Genomic DNA, 18,471 nt, shown 5'->3' on the forward strand with positions numbered 1-18,471 from the left:
CCCACATGGTACAATTTACATATTTCTGGGTATACTGTGCCATTTCATTTCTGATGCCAGAAGAGCTTGTCTTCTCATTGCTTAAGGACTGGTGCATAAAAATTATGTTTGTCTAGAGGGACTTGGCGTGTGTGTATGTGTGCATGTGGATGCTGCCAAATTTTCATGCTTGAATTGATGAACACACTTTGCAACCTCTCTTATTGTCCACTTTCTTTTCTATCCTTGTCATTATTTTACTACTGTTGTTGTTCACTCTTTATTTACCTGGCTGGCAAAATGGAAAAGTAAAAATATTGTGCCCAAAGAAAGAAAAGCATGCCAAAGAATGATAGAGTGGAAGATTCAGGCTAAATTGTGTCTCCAAGGAACGGGACTCAGATTGGTCTCTGAAGAGTTTCATACCTTAGTCAAGCCAGAGCTGGTGCAAGATTTAGAGAGCTAGGAAGTCAACTAAGTGGAGAAATCCTCTAGTTGATTCTCTAATTAAATGTTCACAGTAGGGTATGTAAAGAAAAAAATCTGTTAGTTAATTTTATTATCAGACTTTGAACTTGAAAGGCAGTACCTCATAGAATGTTGTTCCCCCCCGAAGAGTTTAAGAAAAGCAAGGATATAATGATAATCAAGCTGACAGAACTATGAAGCCAGCTTCCCAGCATTCTCATGGCAGAGATTTCAGAGCCACTATCTATTCAAATATTTCTGCAGGGGTTTTATTCAGATATCAGCAAACATTAGATTTATACATTCATTTTCTCACTTTCTGTGAATACTCTGTTCATGAGTGGGAAAGCACGTGAGCTAACAATTTTCATAGAGATTATAAATTTTTTCTGTTTTATTTTTGTTTACTCTTAGTTTTTACTTTCTCCTTAATTCTTTTCTTCTCCCACCTCCTCCACTCCCTTCATCATTTAATAGTAAAAGTAGATTATAAACATCGTGCATAATATATGTCTATTAACTCCTCTAAAAGTTGACATTTGTTAAGAAAACAGGAAAGCAAAATGAAAGCAGCCAGTTTAGTTTCAGAATTAGCATCTGAATGGGATATTTTAATAATGAAATTTTGAAAATTAGCTACTTATATATTTATGTTGTAATTTCTGTACTTCCTAGAGTCTCACTGACCATCCAAAGTCCATTTATTTGTGGTAGGAATGAGTTACTATAATGTTTGTCATATCGATTTATAAAATGATTAAAGTTTTAAAATAATTCCAATATAGCATTGATTAATTCAGATGAAAATAGCTTATAACTATTTTTGTTTGTTGCAACTCTTTTGGCAGATAGTGTGTTTATGACATCTTGAATACTGCTTTATTCTAAACTTAATTTAATTCTTCCTTATTAAAATGCTAAAATTGTGGAAATAAAACTTTTACAAGTGTGCTATGAACATAGCAGCAAAATCTGCTGTACTGATATTAATATAGATATTCAGTTTCTCTTATGTAGTTACTGTATAAGTTTTGCTGCAGAAATAGAGGTATTTTTGATTGTGGTGATACATCAGAGTTCTGATAGTGTTAGCTGAATCATCCTCCCTTCTCCGCAATATGTCTAGTCCATGAGTTTCTCAAAAGGAGGCTGGAACTGGATGTCCCTAGTGAAAGAGCCTTGTATAAAACTCAAAAGCATGTCTCCATCTCATGATTGGAAACTCTAACTTTGATGAAAATCCAAGAGTCACATTTTGGTTAATGAAGCATTTACTTCATAGGAAACTTCTATTCTCCAGAAATGCTGCTAGCTGTTTTGGTATTTAACAGGTGTCATGGGGGAATATGAGCCAAAGATTGAAGTGCGTTTTCCTGAAACAATACAAGCTGCAAAGGATTCATCTGTAAAACTGGAATGCTTTGCCCTTGGAAAGTAAGGTTGTTTTTTTTTTTTTTTTATGGTTGTTTAATTTAAAAAAAAAAACTTTTTTCTTATTCAAACATTGCTCTAAGGAAAAAATGCTAAACAGATTTCAAGTGCCTGGCATGGTGGGACTTTCTGATTGGAATTCAAACAACAACAAAATGTCTAATACACTGAAAGTGACTGGGCCTGTGGATATAGCTTGAATACATCATGCCCCACATAATACACTCACCGTCAGAGAGAATGTGCACTTGTGTAAAATGGTGGACAAGCCATTGAGCATTTGACATACCCTTCACTCTTCTCTGAAACCTAGAAATTGATTGCCTGGAGTGTTTCCATGCTTAATTATTTAGGAACTCTTAAAAATGAAAACCTACACTTCTCTTTTCCAAAATAAGACTAATTACCATCCATTGTTCACAATGGATAATTAGATTTGAGCCCAGTCAACCCTAGGTAGTTTGCTTTATTCAGATAAATGTGCATTAGCAACAGGTTTGCATGCCTTTTAAGCCAGCAAAATAGCTACACCTTTGGCATAGAATGTCAAGAAGATTCCTTTGCTTTTCACGATATTCAAATCTTATTTCGATGCTTATACACATTTAGCAGTAAATACCAGGGAAAGGAACTGGTGGATCATTTCTGCTGTTTTCAAACAGTAGTGTACACATGAGTTACCTTGTTATTCATTCAGTTAAATTCAGATTATTGGCTACTGTCTAGGATAAAGTTTGATTCAGAAACCCCCAGCTTATAACCATTTTCCAATCTTTAGAACGTATCCTAAGTAAGATGAGAGTAATTTCTGAATGTGAGCAGTAAGGGATTATTTTTAACCTAAAGGCTGTTTCTAATGTGACCATCACAATAGTAAAATATAGATCGATTTTCCAGACACAGAAAATCATCCTTAAAAGTGCCAGTCTTTTTATGAACTAACTATACTTACCAGTACATATATTGGCTGCTGACTCTTAGTTTCTTTTCAGTAAATGGCATTGCATACAGCTGTGAGTTAGATTTCTTATATGATTCATTTCTTATAAAATGAAACAATCATAGTTCATTTCCATGCAGCACTACTCTCAGATTATCATCCAATAAACACCTATTGATCAATTAATAATTCTTAATAAAATAATACATAAATAATTTTGTTTGTATGACTCTTGAGACATGATGAATTCTACCATTCTGAACTTTCTCAGAATCATAGTGAAACCAATCATGCAAAAATTGTCAATAATATCATGAAGATTATCTTAAAAGAAGACTAGTGTGATAGAGTCTCAGAAAAGAACACTATTCTATCATATTTGTGATAGGTAAATATCTCTTAATTAAAAGAAATTGTAACATAAGAACAAAACTATGAAATCGCTTGAGGCTAGTCCTGAGCAGTCTGATAGAAATAGTTTCATTTCTCAGCCCCAATAAGAAAACATTTATGATATGAAATCATCAATGTTTCTTAAAATCTTACAGAATGATAGCTTTCATTATATATGTGAAAGTGAACCTTAGAGTAGATTATTAAGAAATATGTTTTCAAAGTTAGCAACATTTAAATAAATAGTAAGGTGGCTGCCTTTGAAATAATTGAGGACAATTTCAATTCCCAATTTTCTTAAGAGTTATGTGATCATTAGTAAATATATTTATATTTTCTATGAATCTCCATATTCTCATTCAACAGGAATTGTTGATTCCTTGCCTAGAATGTTGGCAGGGGAAGTAAGACTGGATAATACTTATAAAATATTTAGTTCAGCACCATCACTTTTAGCCAGTAAATGTTCACTCAATTTTTCTAAAGCCATGGTGCGAAATCCATTCCAATTTGGATAACCAGTATTTCAGTGAGTGGAAGTGTTCCAACTAAAATATTAGTTTCAGAGTGTCTGTGATTTATCATCTCTCACCAACACATGAGTCTCTCTAGCTTGTTGTCTATGAGACTATAGAAGGAAGCAGTGGGAGTCAGTCCTGGAGAAAACAGAGGAAAAGAGAGGCAATAAGTTTCCCATGATGTTTGGATTGCTCATTTCATTTTATGTTTTTCTGTAGTGTTCAAATATATTGAAAACTTAAAAGCTGATACTTGGAAATGATATGTTACTCCATGTAAACAATTGCCACGACCACCCCTCCCTTTCTCTTTTAACCTTCTCCCCTTTGCTCCCCTCGTTTCATCTTCTTTCCCATCTCTTCTCTCTCCCTGTCCTGAGTTCTGTCTCTCTTCCCCCATTTCACTCTCTCTCTCTCTCTCTCTCTCTCTCTCTCTCTCTCTCTCTCTCTCTCTCTCTCTCACTTCCCCTCTCCTTTATTCCACTCTCTCTAGCTCATAATAAATCATTGGTAACGAATAACGTTTTAGGTAATATTTCATCACCTCAGAATAATGCTAAACATCTGTGTCTCTTTTCAGACTAGGTTGCTTAAGAAATTAGGAAATGGAAGAATAGAATAAGATACGGGCAAGAACTATTGACCCTGTTTCTTAACTTCACCATTTGGCTGCATGATTGTGATCTGTCATAGGTTAATGTTAAAAAGTTTATGAGCAGCCAGGTGGTGGTGGCACACGCCTTTAATCCCAGCACTCGGGAGGCAGAGGCAGGTGGATCTCTGAGTTCGAGGCTAGCCTGGTCTACAAAGAGCGAGTTCCAGGACAGGTACCAAAGCTACACAGAGAAACCCTGTCTAACCCCCCCCCCAAAAAAAAATCAAGGTTATGAGCAATATGTGGAAGAAGTAAATTGAAAATCCACTCAATGCAAATGAAGTCTTGGAATATGAGTCCTTTAGAACAAATTAGAAATAAATAATATCTCAATATTATTTGTATTCTGATTAAAGAAACAATATGTTTAAAACTGAAAACTTAAACAAGATAAAATATATAAAATCTTAAAATCACGAGAAAGCACTTAAATAATTTTATAAAAAATAAGCCACCAATATTTAATTTAGAAAAACTTGAATTGGAAAATAATATTTTATTATAAAAATTAGCAATAGGTTTGTATGGAAAGAAAATGTTGCTGATTGAGAAAGTAGATTTATTTTTAAAGTTGTAAAGGAAAAAAAAACTATTTCACATGCAACAATATGAAATGAAAACTAAGAAGATGTTGAAGATTTCCTAAGTGTACTTCATAGAAATCATTATGACAGAATTGATTTTATAAAGTACACTTCCTCAAATTGTATTTGCTTTGATTAATCAACACTAAGATGGTATTGATTCAACTGTCATTCGTACTGAACTGAAGTACCATAGGATTGAAACTAAAAGTCCAGAACTTCCTCTGGCCTGAAGGATAGTTTAAAATGCCCTGTATGAGAAGCTTACACTTTCTGTAACAAAGTGTTAGTGCACATTTAACTTTTTGAAAGGTGAAATTGTTGATTATAGTTTGGAAAACATTCAAATGTAAATTACCAACTAAAAGGGTTTTATATCTGCTTGCCAATTGTTTTCAGAAAATGAGTAATGTTTATGAAACATCATAAAACTGTGAAAATAATTCTTGGTATTTTACAAATTTTGACATTTATCAAATAATATTCTCTTTTAAATTTATAAGCATAAATCAACAAAAATAAAAATAGTATATTTGTTAAAAGGTACTTTGTTATAATATTTAAACCTATATAATTTTCTGTTGTATAATTAATAATCTGAAAATAAAATCCACTCTCTTAGCTTTTAAATTAGAAATTTATAATTATAGTTTTACTGCCAATTTTCATAAAGTCTTTATAAACCATGCCTTTTAAAAGTAGTGCACATTGCAATGAGAAAACTTAGTTGGTTCAGGTAGGAATGAATTTAACTATTTATTACTGGATTTATGCATTGAATGCACAAGGCTATGTGCATGAGAGAGAGACACACAGAAATGAGAAACAGGCAGAGAAAGAGAGAATCAACAGCTTGATACCTTAGAAAATATTTAATTTTGTGGAAAGAGGTAACTCTGGAAGGATGTGTGTGTGTGTGTGTGTGTGTGTGTGTGTGTGTGCACGTGCAGTGACTGCAGAAATCCCTATGTGCACTTACACATACATGAAATGTCATTCATATCCTAGGAATACCTTTCTCTTTCTTTGTCTTGCTGGGTGTTCTGTCAGCCATATAGTTGGAATCTACCACTAATTTAAAAGTATTTCAGTGTTATTTCAAATGTTTCCTTTTTATGCCATTCTTCTGGCCATCCCATGACATATCTTTTATACCATTAGTCACGGCCCACATTTTTATATTATGATAAGTTTTCTGTTGCCTTCCTTTTGCATTTCTCCTTGGGAAATGCTTCTACTGCTGCTCTTGCCATTCATTTCACTTAGTCATCACGTGTCTACCACCCATTCTGACTCCACCCGGGGGGTTCCTCCTTCGCATTAATGTGTTTTTTTGTGCAGAATTTTCTTTTTGATTATTCCTTAGATTTTTTTTTCCACCAGTTCCTGTATGTTGCCTACTTCTTTAGTTATGTCTCTCTGCATTTTAATCACAGTGGTTTAAAATTACTGTTGTTAAAAGAAGTATATTTGAAAGTGACTACTGCAGATTAAAAAGCTCTGTCTGATAATTTAAAAGTCTTTATCATTTTTTGAATTTACGGTTGGCTAAGTTGTTTTTCTCTATGGATTACATTTTTAGTGGAACATGTATGCTTTTTTGTTGAAACTTGGATATGATGTGTCCCCTGAAAGGAACTCAGGTAGCAGTGGTTTTGAAGTGTGAGTTTTATATTTGTTTTGCAACTATTTGGGCTTTCTGCTGATTTGCTGCATCTTTGTTACCAACACTTAAACTAGATTCTACTGCTGTTGTCTGTAGATCTCCTAGATAGCCCCTTAATAAACTATGCTTTGCAGTGATTTCAACTATAACCCCACTGCTTGTGTGAAATTCAGTTGTGTTTACTAAATCTAGCATCTGGCCATTTATATGACTGTTCATATTTACTAGGTTTTATTTTATTTTTTGCCTAATCACAATTATTAACTGTTCTACTAACTGGAGAAGTAATTATTTTAGGCTGAGTAATAAACGTCATAGATACCACATTATTGGATGTAAGAATGTAATATATTTATATAAAGATCCAGCTTATTGTAAACACTTCACTTCATTGCATCTGCTTTTGTTTTTGTGTCTTCATATTATGATTTCTATGAGTAACTAAACAGAGAGGAAGAGGGCAATTACAGATTATAGCATAGTCCTATGTCTCCATGAATCTGAAAACAAAGTTAGACATATTACTTCAGGTGGATAAAATGCAAAGTCATAGGAGTACAACAGTAAACAGTAGGAAGAAAAAAGGCATACTTAGATTTTATAACTATGAAAACAATAAACTCTATTATGGAGCACTATAGGAAATGATAGTGCAGGGGGAGAATTCCCAGCCCTCCGCAAGTAGGGCAGGTAAAGCAGAAAACAAAAGCTTATGGAATGCCATAGGTTCATAAACTGGGATTCTGCAAAAATAGCTTAAATAGGAGGTCTTCATCTAATACAGGAAGCAGACACTGGTGTCTCTAAAACTATTATCCCTACACTGAAGATGAATCATCTCAGGATGTTTTATAATCAAATCTTATTGGCCAGTGAAGGCAGAAGATGAAGAATTTTGTCTTTCCAAACTCCAAATTCTTCTTCTTCTACACTGGCTAAACAAGCAGCTACCCTGAGAAGTAGTGTGGATCCAAGAAATCAAATTTCACTTGGAATTAGATTCATAGACAAAAGATCTGCTTGAGTGGGAAGTTTAAATCAGCTTCAGACAGTAGCTAAAGGTAAATATATGTGTGAAGCTTCAATCAAACTCTGATAAGGGGAAAGAAACCAGCTGTGGGTGAATCTGAGTTAGAGTGTTAAGGTAGAGAACTGTGTGGCCAAGAAACACCGGATCACTCAGATCTGATCCTCTATCTCACCAACGAAGAATTAATTTTTCCATAAGACTTGTAATCCCTGAATCAAAGACACTGGGTGAAAAGCCATGACTGCTTGGGAATGTTCCATACCATACTTGCACAGTAGGAATTCCTCTTCTACTAGGGGGCCATGTCTTGGGGTTCTTGGGCTCAAGCTGTTAAGAAAAGTTTGAAAGCTATTCATGTATTCCTTGTTTTGGCATACTTGCATGTGGAAAAATGCCGATGACGGTTCAGCCCACCACATGTTTGGGAAGTCAACACCTAGCTCAACCTCTAAACAACCCCTTCCGCTCACTAACATGTTTTGCCTTCAGAGAAGTACTCCACACCAATTAAATAGAAGAGGACACTCATGAAGATTGAATGCTTCCATTCCTTTGTCCTCAGAAGGAAGAAATAATGGCCATTTAAAAAATTGTCTTCATTTTCTCTGCATCTAGTTTGTTATTATTTAGTGTGCCTTATTCTCATATTTTCCCATCTCTTTAAATAAATCTTGCTTCTGGTGCTAGACAGGTGACTCATTGGTTAAGAGAACTTGTTGCTCTTCCAGAGGACCAGAGACCAGAGTGCAGTTCTCAACACCCACGTTAGGCAGCTCACAAAAGTCTGTAATTATTCTGGAACCTGTGTGCCCCTGTACATACAAAGATACTCACACAAACACATCACATATTGTCTATTAATTCTTAGAAGAAATAGTCTTCCCCAGTGAAAAGCGTACTAACTGGTTCTCCATCAAAAAATGTCAGCCCTCAAAAAATATATATCCAAGTATCCAAGTAATATTATACAGACTGATCAGGTGATATTTAGGAATATAAACATCTATATATGCATGTAACAATTAATAAAAAAGGAGGCCATGAATTTGAAAGAGAATAAGAAGGGGTACGTGGGAGGGTTTAGAAGTATAAAATTGAGAGAAATTTTTTAATTATATATAATTCAAAAACAGAAATAAAAATAAAGATTGTCATACACTCAATACTATGCTAGGTGACTTATATATACATTATCTCTAATGTAAGTAATGACTGGAAGAATGGTAAAAGTTTGGAGTGAAATCGATAAAATCACTAGTCAAAATAAAACCAAAACCAAAACATGTTTTCTCTTCTGTCCTTCTCTCTCCCTACCTCTTTGCTTTTCCCACTTATTTCCTGTTACCTTCAGCTTTCACAATTTCTCAGCTCCTTATTTAAACTGTAAGCATCCTAGTCACTTCATTTTCTACACTTATGAAAGGCATAGTTGATGTTTCTATTGTTCACATTTAAATAGTTGGCAGAATTTTGTTATTGTTGTTGCTCCTTTCTCCTGTGAGTGGGGAAACACAAGACTGCCTAATAATAAGATCGCCATAAAGTTTAAAGTAATGTCAACACAACCTAAACTACAAAGCTAAAATATGAAACAGAAAGGCATCTGAACCCTTTAAAACTCAGAACTACTTAGTGTCCTATTCCAAAGGTAAGAAAATTGTTGAAATCTCAGACAAAGTCCTCAAAAGTGTAGTTTTGAAATGAGAAATGCGGATTCCCATGGAGATCCGGACAAACCAGGGCATGAAGCAAAATGGTGAAGTCAAGACTTGGACAATAATTCGGTCTCATGAGTAAGTAACTCAGCAAGGACATTGAATTTAAGAAAAAAGCTAAAATCCAATAAAAGAAATAAAATCATTGTGGAAAGCTTCAATAGACTAGATGAAGCAGATGAAGACTTAGGGACTCACGGAACAGTCAAGTAATTATCACATCGGACAGTAACAAAGAAAAACAGGAAGTATATTAATGGGGAAATTCCACGGAGTCTATCTGATAATCACAGGGATTTGTTCTGGGTTAACTCACAACTGACATGAAGGAGTTGGTCGCTGGGATCCAGAAGGGGTGGAGCGGGGTCCAATAAGGTTCTCTGGAGAACTCTGCCTTGATCTGCCGCACCGGCATCCAAGACCACGAGGTAGCCAAGAGAGCACAAACATGTCTCATCCCAGGTCTTAAAAGGTCCCTGTCTTGGCCATGACACTCCCCGCCCAACTGCCCCTCCCCCCCGGGGGGGGGGAACGTGGAACCTAGCAGTTACCTGCTGCCTACTTGGGGCAGTGCTTCAAAGTACAGACAACCACCCCTACAGTTTATCACAGTTTGTAAGAATTTGGGGACATGATGATACTGTGCCAGAGAATCCATGGGGTATAAAAAGGAGCTTATATATAAACTAATGCAGAGAAAGTCACTTTAATGATATTATATCAGAAAAAAAAATCTCTGAAATCTTCAGAGAACTAGGGGCAATCATGGATGAAGAGATGGTTCAGCAATTGCTGCTCTTATAGAGGAATGGATTTTGTTTCTTGGACACATATCAGATGGCTAAAAAATGCTTGTAACACCATATCCAGGAGATCTGACACTGGTCTTCATGGGCACCTGCATGCACAGGGTGAACATAAACTCATAGAGGCACAAACATACACACAAAAATAATTTTTTAAAATTGTATCTCAAGTAGAAATGACAAAACAAAATCTTTCCATGTTTTACTATAGCTAATATTCTACTGAGTCCAGTAAAAAGGAATATTTGATCATTATAAGAGAAAAATGATAACTTGTATCACAAACAAAAATATCAGATTTGGACTTGCAGTGGACACACTAAATGCAAAGCTCATTGTCATAACTCTGTGATACTAATGTCAGATTACCTTTTACATGTGTAGTCCTGTGTTCTGTATCAATGTCCATTTTCTACATATCTTTTACTAATCAGCAAGTCGGTTTTGGGGAATAGGATCTCATGTATCCCAAACCAGTCTCAAACACTTACTCCTTCTGCCTCTGCCTCTCAAGTGCTGGAACTACAGATGTAGGCCACCATGGTCCTGAATATCAAACTCTGGGCTTTTTGAGTGATTTGATCACCCTACCTACTGAACTATATTCCCAGCCTGTTAAAGCAATTTGTCAGCCTTATTTTGAGGAATGGAAATATGAAAATATTTATCATATATGTCTGTTGATTACTACTACTCCAACAATAAGTATCTTACTTTACATATTAAAATGAGATTGCAAAACACACATTTTTAAAAAAATTAAATTACACATTTAATAAGAAGAATTGAGTATTTTTAAGATAATCACTCCAAGGCAATGACAAGATTAGACCCCACTGATCTGTTTTCAAAAATTACTCTCTAGAGATGATTAGCAAGAGCTCTGAAAACACAATTTAAATAATTGTATCCAACCTAGAATACTGTTGCAGTCAAGTGGATATGATGTGTAGACACATATGTCTACAGAAGGATAGCTGAAGCATTCAGTTACAAATCTCACTATCTTAAGCCTCAAAATTACATAACTAATAATTAGGACAATGTCTGTCTAAATGGAAATTGCTGTGGCTTGGGGACTTCTAATTCACTCTCTATGTTGGGGTTTGAGAGGGAATGTGATCTCAGCTTTCAGCTATCAGCTTCCTCTCATTTGCTTAACATGACAGACTTTTAATTGCCTAAGTTGTAAATTAACTGTATTGTGAAATATCCTGAGAAACATCAATGAATAGGTGCCCTGAAATGTACTATGATTGATGGATCTATGCATCTCTTGAAAGAAACATTAGCTCTTAGTGGAGATAGTAAATTGATGCACCCTGGAACTCTGTTCTTCTGCTTTAGTAAACAGAACAAAAATAAAAATATTTTCTGTGTGGTTTTTTTCAGTTAGTTTAGTTACTTTTTCTTTACAGAGTAATGTATATAAAATTATTAGTGGTACTGAATGTTTCTATGGGTTTACGAACCTTCACACAGAGCACTGAATTTGTGCATATGTGCCTATCTTATTTCATTTCTCTAATTTATGGCAAATGATACTCAAGTTCAGCTATTAATGTCAAACAATAAATCTGAGGTTTTAGCATAATGATGTTTGTTTTTGCAGAATTTTCCAGATGTGAGAAGAGTTGTTTCCTTATTCTTGGCTATTTTCCTATATGTATGGACATTATTCTACATTATTTTGTATTAGGATACTTAGGTACACATCAGTCAGATGAGAGTATTTCTGTTATTTATGTATTTATTTAGCTATCTTTTATATCTCTACACATACCTCCATCCATTCATGCATTATCTACCTACCACCTATTTACCAATCATTTGTCTTCTACCTCTAAAATTGCCTGTTTATCTACCTATTTATCTAATGAGATATGGCCACATATTGCCCAAGCTAGCCTTGAACTTGAGATACCTCTGTCTCTACCTCAATAGCATTGAGGTTAGGGGCATGGACCACTACACCCTGTTTGACTAAAGCATTAAATGAAGTTAAGAGTCTATCAGCTTTCACCGTTGTTTTTCACACTGTTATTCACAATTGTTTTTCTTTCTTATTTGATCAGCTATTTTTCTGATTCCCAGTACTGACTTTTTGCCCTTTGCTCTCATTGAGTTCAATGAGCAGAGAACAGAATACATTCATAGGCATGGTTTGTCACATTAAATCAGAATCTACACTTGAATCCTCATCTTACGTTCTTGTTCTTTGCTTTGCATTACAAGATGACACTGTGTTCACATAAAAATATTATAAACTCTATGGAACATTCACTTCTGTTGACCAGGAACACAAACCTGAGGATTGACAACATCAACCATCAACTCCCTGAAAACACACACACCACACCACACACACACACACACACACACACACACACACAAAAAAAAAAAAAAAAAAAAAGCAAACAAACAAACTACTTGGATTATCATTAGTGTATAAGAAATTATTTTTCTAGTGCTGAGATCAAACCTAGAGCCTTGAGTGTTTTAGATAAGTGCTCTGATACTGAGTTACAATCATAGTCCAGGAAATGGGAGATTTATTAGAGCGTTTTCTTATACTTGAAGGTATCATGGTGCTCTGAACAGCGTGGACTTAGAACTTAGTCATAGTCTTTTACTCATAACTTCTCCACCTATGGGGTGGATGAAGTTGTTTAATTTTCTTTTATGTAAAGTGAAGAAGAAAAGAGATTCCTTGACAGATAATTTAGAAATGTTATAAGATCAGAGGCACTATTAAATTTATATTCCAAATTTCCTAGCACATAGTAGAAACAATATATTATTTATTTTAGTCCTAGGAACCACAAAGCTGCTCAGCTGAGAAAGCAAACTTGAATATGCATTAGGAAAGGGAAATGGGATGTATTGTGCTCCTGTCTTAATTCAAGTTCCCAGAACTATGGGTGAATTATGAGTTCATCACTTGAAATATGCGTGTTTAATCTTCCAAAACAGCCACTGCTATTCCCTCATTCCCTCATTTGACAAATTGAACACTGATACTGATTAGCTCAGCAATCATGTAATAGTGAATATCTCATTCTATCATCAATTCCTTTATTAGTCAGTGGATCACTCAGGGAGACGTCTCTGTATACCACGTATGTACCTAGTGCCTGAAAAGGCCAAAAGAGGATGTCATATCATCTGGAACTGGAGTTACACATGGTTATGAGCCATGATGTGGATGCTGGGAACTGAAACTGGAACATGGACCAGAGCCACACGCATTCTTAACCACTAAGTCATCTCTCCATCCCCATTAGATAACAAATTTTTAAAAAGTAATATTAGAACACAAAAATTGAGCATTTACTACAGCATGATCCCATATAAATCCACACACTTCCTATTAATTACTTGAATTATTGAGGTGCATTTGTTACAAATAAGCAACTGATATTGATGAATTTTTGTTAACTAAAACGCGTATGTCTATCAACTTCTCCTGGTCTTTACTTCATGTTCTTAAAAAATCCTTAGCACATTTCACAGTTTCTTGTCTCTATACATTCCTCTTGTCTGTAGCGGTAGCTCAGAATCTTATTGTTTTGGATGGTCTTGACTGGTTAAGGAGTATGGTGAGTTTTATTGTTATCTGTCTATACTTTAAAAGAGCCTGCTAATTGGACTGTGTTTACAGCTTTTGAGGAGGAAGAGCACAGGCGTAAAGTTACATTTCCATTATATAATGTTATAGACATGCTTTTATCCCCATGATTTATGAGTGCTGAAGCTGGCCTTCATTACAAACTGAAGTCATTTTTGTTAGATTTCTCCACAGTAAAATTACATTTTTTTTGGTTTGCTTTTATACTGATTCTTTTCAAAAAGGTTAATTTGTGCAGTCCATGGTTCATAAATATGATGTCTTGTTTCACCTCTTGTAGCATATTAAATCTATATAATTTACTTAGAATTCATCCTGAGAGATTTGATACTTCTCCATTTACTAATTTTCAATAATTTATTTATTAAAGTACCAGTTCATAAACAATCGTTTTCTACTTTGGGTTGTAATTTTATCCTTTGGCTTTTAAGTGCTGCTTTGCTCAACTTTTTTTTCAGTCTTCAGTATTGAGAACTCATTTAGCTGACTCTTTTTCCCTTTCTTTTTTCAAATATTGTATTCTTGTTTTTAATGTATGCATGCGCCCATGCTAAGCTCTGTAACTTCTGCAGGTGCCTGCAAAGGTCAGAAGAGGGTATGAGATACACTGGTGTATGAGTTACCAGGAGTAGCATGGGTGTGGGAACCCAGCTCAGATCCTCTGGACCAGCAGGAAGTACCCTCGGCTGCTGGGTTATCTTTCCAGCCCCATCTTGTACCCTTGCTTATCACTTCATTTCATGAATATATGGTCTATTTTTTTTTTTTTTTTTTTTACTCTTTGCTCTTTTGTTCTTTGGAGGTCACCACCCAGCTCCTAAACAAATACACTGAGATTTATTCTTACTTATGGACGCCCAGTCTTAGCTTGGCTTGTTTCTAGCCAGGTTTTCTTAACTTAAATTATCTCATCTACCTTTTGCCTCTGGGCTTTTACCTTTCTCTAATCTATATACCTCTCTTTTCTTCTTATTCCGTGGCTGGCTGTTTGGCCCAGTGACTGGACCCTGGCATCCTCTTCTCCTTCTCCTTTTCTTGTTCCTCACTCTTTGCTCTTCTCTCGAGCCTTGATTTTTTTCCTCCTATTTATTCCCCACCTATTTCTCTCTCCTGCCTAGTGTTTCACTGTTCAGCTGTTTATTAGACCAATCAGGTGTTTTAAGCAGGTAAAGTAAGACAGCTTCACAGAGTTAAACAAATGCAACATCAAAGAATGCAACACATCTTTACATCATTAAACAAATATTCACAGTATCAATGAATGTATCACATCTTCAACTAATATTCCAGAACAGTATGGATTGTTGAGTGTCTTTAGCACTTCCTGATTTTGTGGTATCAGAAGATGTTTCAGGCTCAACTTCTGTGTTTTTTTCCTAGTCTTAGTCCTATTCATTTTCTCAAAAACTTATGATCGCTTAAATTGGGAATGATAGAATCCAATATTGGAATGCTAGTTACTTTCAGATGACAGAGTAGGGAAATGTGTATTTGTATATTTCTAATGAATTATCTACTCTTTTTGGTGTACAACTATCTGTATCACAGTCTTCAATATATGTTCTTGCTGCTGTCTCCGGCTCTGTTCCATTTCTATCTGGTTTGCTCCGCTGTTTCTCATTTGCCTATTGGTAAAGTTCCATGCTACCAGTACTGTTCCTTTTTTGGAAACTTGTCAGTAATAAATGAAAGATAGGTTTCATTATTCCTACCGCTTTGAGCCTTTTAAAATATTTTATCTGACCAAACAAGTCTGTGAACATTTTTCTTGCTATTAGGATTTGCAGCTACCTAAGGAGAAAAGATACTAAACATTTTAATATACTGAATTGCCATCTTCTTTTAAAAGACATTTGCTTTGATAGTTTCTATATTCTTTCCTAGGGTATTTGTACATAACTTTATTCATCTCTATGGTTACGAACAGGTCTCTTTTGCCAGTAAGTGTGTCATTATTGCTGTGGCCATTGTTACCAGTTTTCTAAATTTCCTGATGTCTGATGTTGAAACAGCTCAATGTTCTCTGCAGTCCTCTTATGGAGATCATGCTAATTTTGGAACTACACATTTTTAAATCATGTTATTTATTTTCTTATTGTTTTTAGAATTCTTTGTATCTCATGCATGTAAGTTTTTGTCACACTCATAATTTCCCAATAGTTTATCCTAAAACTTGTAATTGTTCTTTTATTGAAAATATTATTTTCTCATATAATATATCCTGATTTCAATTTCCTCTTCCTCTATTCCCCTCAATTCCTCCCTACCTTCCCTCTTCTCCCAATCCATTCCCTTTCTGTATCTCATTAGAAAAGAACAGACTCCTAAGAGGAGATAACCAAACATGAAAAATAAAACATGATAGGATCAAGCAAAAGCTATCATTTCATAGTTAGATGTGACAACCCAACAGGAAGAGTCTCAAGAGCAGGCACAAGCATCACAAACCCACTCTTTCCCACAGTCCAGTTAGGAGTCCCATAAAAATACTGATCTGAAAGCTATGATATACACACAGAGGACCTGGTGCAGACCCATGTAGTCCTATGCTTGCTGTTTCAGTCTCTGTGAGCTCATATGAGCCTCACTTAGTTGATTCAGAGGACCTTTTTTTTTTTTTTTTCTGGTGTCCTCCATCCCTTCTGACTATTAGGGAAATGAATAATTGTAGAAGCCAGAGTGGTCAAGAAAACCACAAGAACACTACCCACAGAATTAACTAACCAGGGCTCATAGGTGCTCACTGAGACCAAAGCAACAATCAGGGAGCCTGTATGGGTCTGATCTAGATACTCTGCACATATGTTATGGTTGCCTAACTTGGTGTCCTTATGGGACTGCTGAAAGTTGGATTGGGAGGTATCTCTGAGTCGTTTGCCTACTTTTGTACCCTTTTCTTCCTACTAGGTTGCCTCGTCCAGCCTTGACATGAGGGTATATGCCTAGTCTTATTGGATCTTGTTAGGCCATGTTTGGTTGATATCCCTGGGAGGCTGACTCTTTTCTGAAGGGAAGCAGAGGAGAAGTGGATCTAGGGGAGCGGGTTTTGGGGGTAGGGACTGGGAGAAGAGGAGAAAGGGGAAACTGTGGTCCAAATATATTATATGAGAGAAAGAGTGTTCTGCATCCTCTTCCAAAGGATTCCCTGAGCTCTGAGGGGAGGGATTTGATGGATATACCTCCCATTTAGACTTATTTACTGCATAATGGCATACTATCTGGCTGTGGATCTCTACATCTGTTCCCATTGGCTTCCAGAGGAAGCCTCTCTGATTGGTTTTACCCAAGATTTCTGAGTTATCTAGTTTCAGGCTCTTGGTTAAAAAGCAATATTGGGTATGGGTTTCTTCTCCTGAAGTGGAATCCGGTCTACCTCTCCTCTTGACCTAATCTCTCTTTGTCTACAGATTGTAGCTTGGTTACATTTCCTTCATGGCTAATATATACTTACAAAAGAATACATGCCATATTTATCTTTCTGGGTCAGGGTTACCTCACAGAGGATGATTTTTTTCTAGTTCCATTTGCCTGCGTGTTTCATGATGTCATTTTTTTTTAACAGCCAAGTAATTCTCCATTGTGAAATGTACTGCATTTTCTTCTTCTATTCTTCTGTTAAGAGATATCTAGGTTGTTACCAATTTCTGACTATCACAAATAAAGCCACAATGAACAGGGTTGAGCCAGTGCCCTTGTGGTAGGATGAAGAGTCCTTGGGGTATATGCCTAAGAGTGGTATACCTGCATCTTGAACTAGATCCATTCTCAACTTTCTGATGAGCTGCCATATTGGTTTTCATAGTAGCTGTAGTAGTTCACACTCCCACCAGCTATGGAGGGGTGGTCCTCTTGCTCCACATCCTCCCTAGCATGAGCTTTCGCTTGTGATTTTGATCTTAGCCATTCTTGCAGGTATAAAATGGAATCTGAAAGTAGTTTTGATTTGCATTTCACTTATTGTTCAGAAAATTATCCCAATGTTTTCAAGGCTATCCCCCACATTCTCTTCTATCAGCTTCAGTATACCTGTTTTTATAATGAGTCCAATCCACTTGGACTTGACTTTCGTGCAGTGTGATAAGCATGGCTCTATTTACATTCTTCTACATGTGGACTTTGGGTTTCACCAGCACTATTCATTGAAAATGCCATCCCCCCCCAGTGTATATTTCAGGCTTCTTTAAAAAAATATGGTATCTACAGGTATGTGGATTTATGTCTGGGTCTTTGATTCAGTAATCAGAAATGACGAAACCTTCAGCAGTCTTTTATTGTTCAGGATTGTTTTAACTATGCTGGGTTGTTTGGTTTTCCTTGAGAATTGTACTTTCTAAGTCTGTAAACAATTTTTTTGAACATTGGTGGGAACTGCATTGAATCTGCAGATTGCATTTCATAGGATGCCCAGTGTTACTATGATAATTCTAGATATCCATAAGCATAGGAGTTCTTTCCATCTTCTGATAGCTTCAAGTTTTTTCTTCAAAGACTTTGCTTTTTTATCATACACATATTTCACTTGCTTGGTTAGAATTACCCCAAGATATTTTATATTACTTAGGCTATTGTGAAAGGGATTGTTTCCCTGATTTCTTTTTTGGTTCATTTGTCATTTGTATTTGGGAGGGCTACATATTTTGTGAGTTAATTTTGAGTCT

The 18,471-nt window shown here is 35.7% G+C and overlaps 1 protein-coding gene across 1 annotated transcript in view; it reads left to right on the forward strand.

Moving 5' to 3' along the window:
• The window catches only part of Cntn6 (contactin 6), a 337,384-nt gene that overhangs the window by 226,686 nt on the left and 92,227 nt on the right, over positions 1 to 18,471 (forward strand). The window contains 1 exon segment of the mRNA XM_052719550.1: positions 1,779 to 1,881. Within this exon segment, the coding sequence (XP_052575510.1) occupies positions 1,779 to 1,881 (103 nt within the window).

This window comes from Peromyscus californicus, unplaced genomic scaffold (genome assembly GCF_007827085.1).
Source record: "Peromyscus californicus insignis strain IS unplaced genomic scaffold, ASM782708v3 Scaffold_6__1_contigs__length_162567912, whole genome shotgun sequence".
NCBI lineage: Eukaryota > Metazoa > Chordata > Mammalia > Rodentia > Cricetidae > Peromyscus > Peromyscus californicus.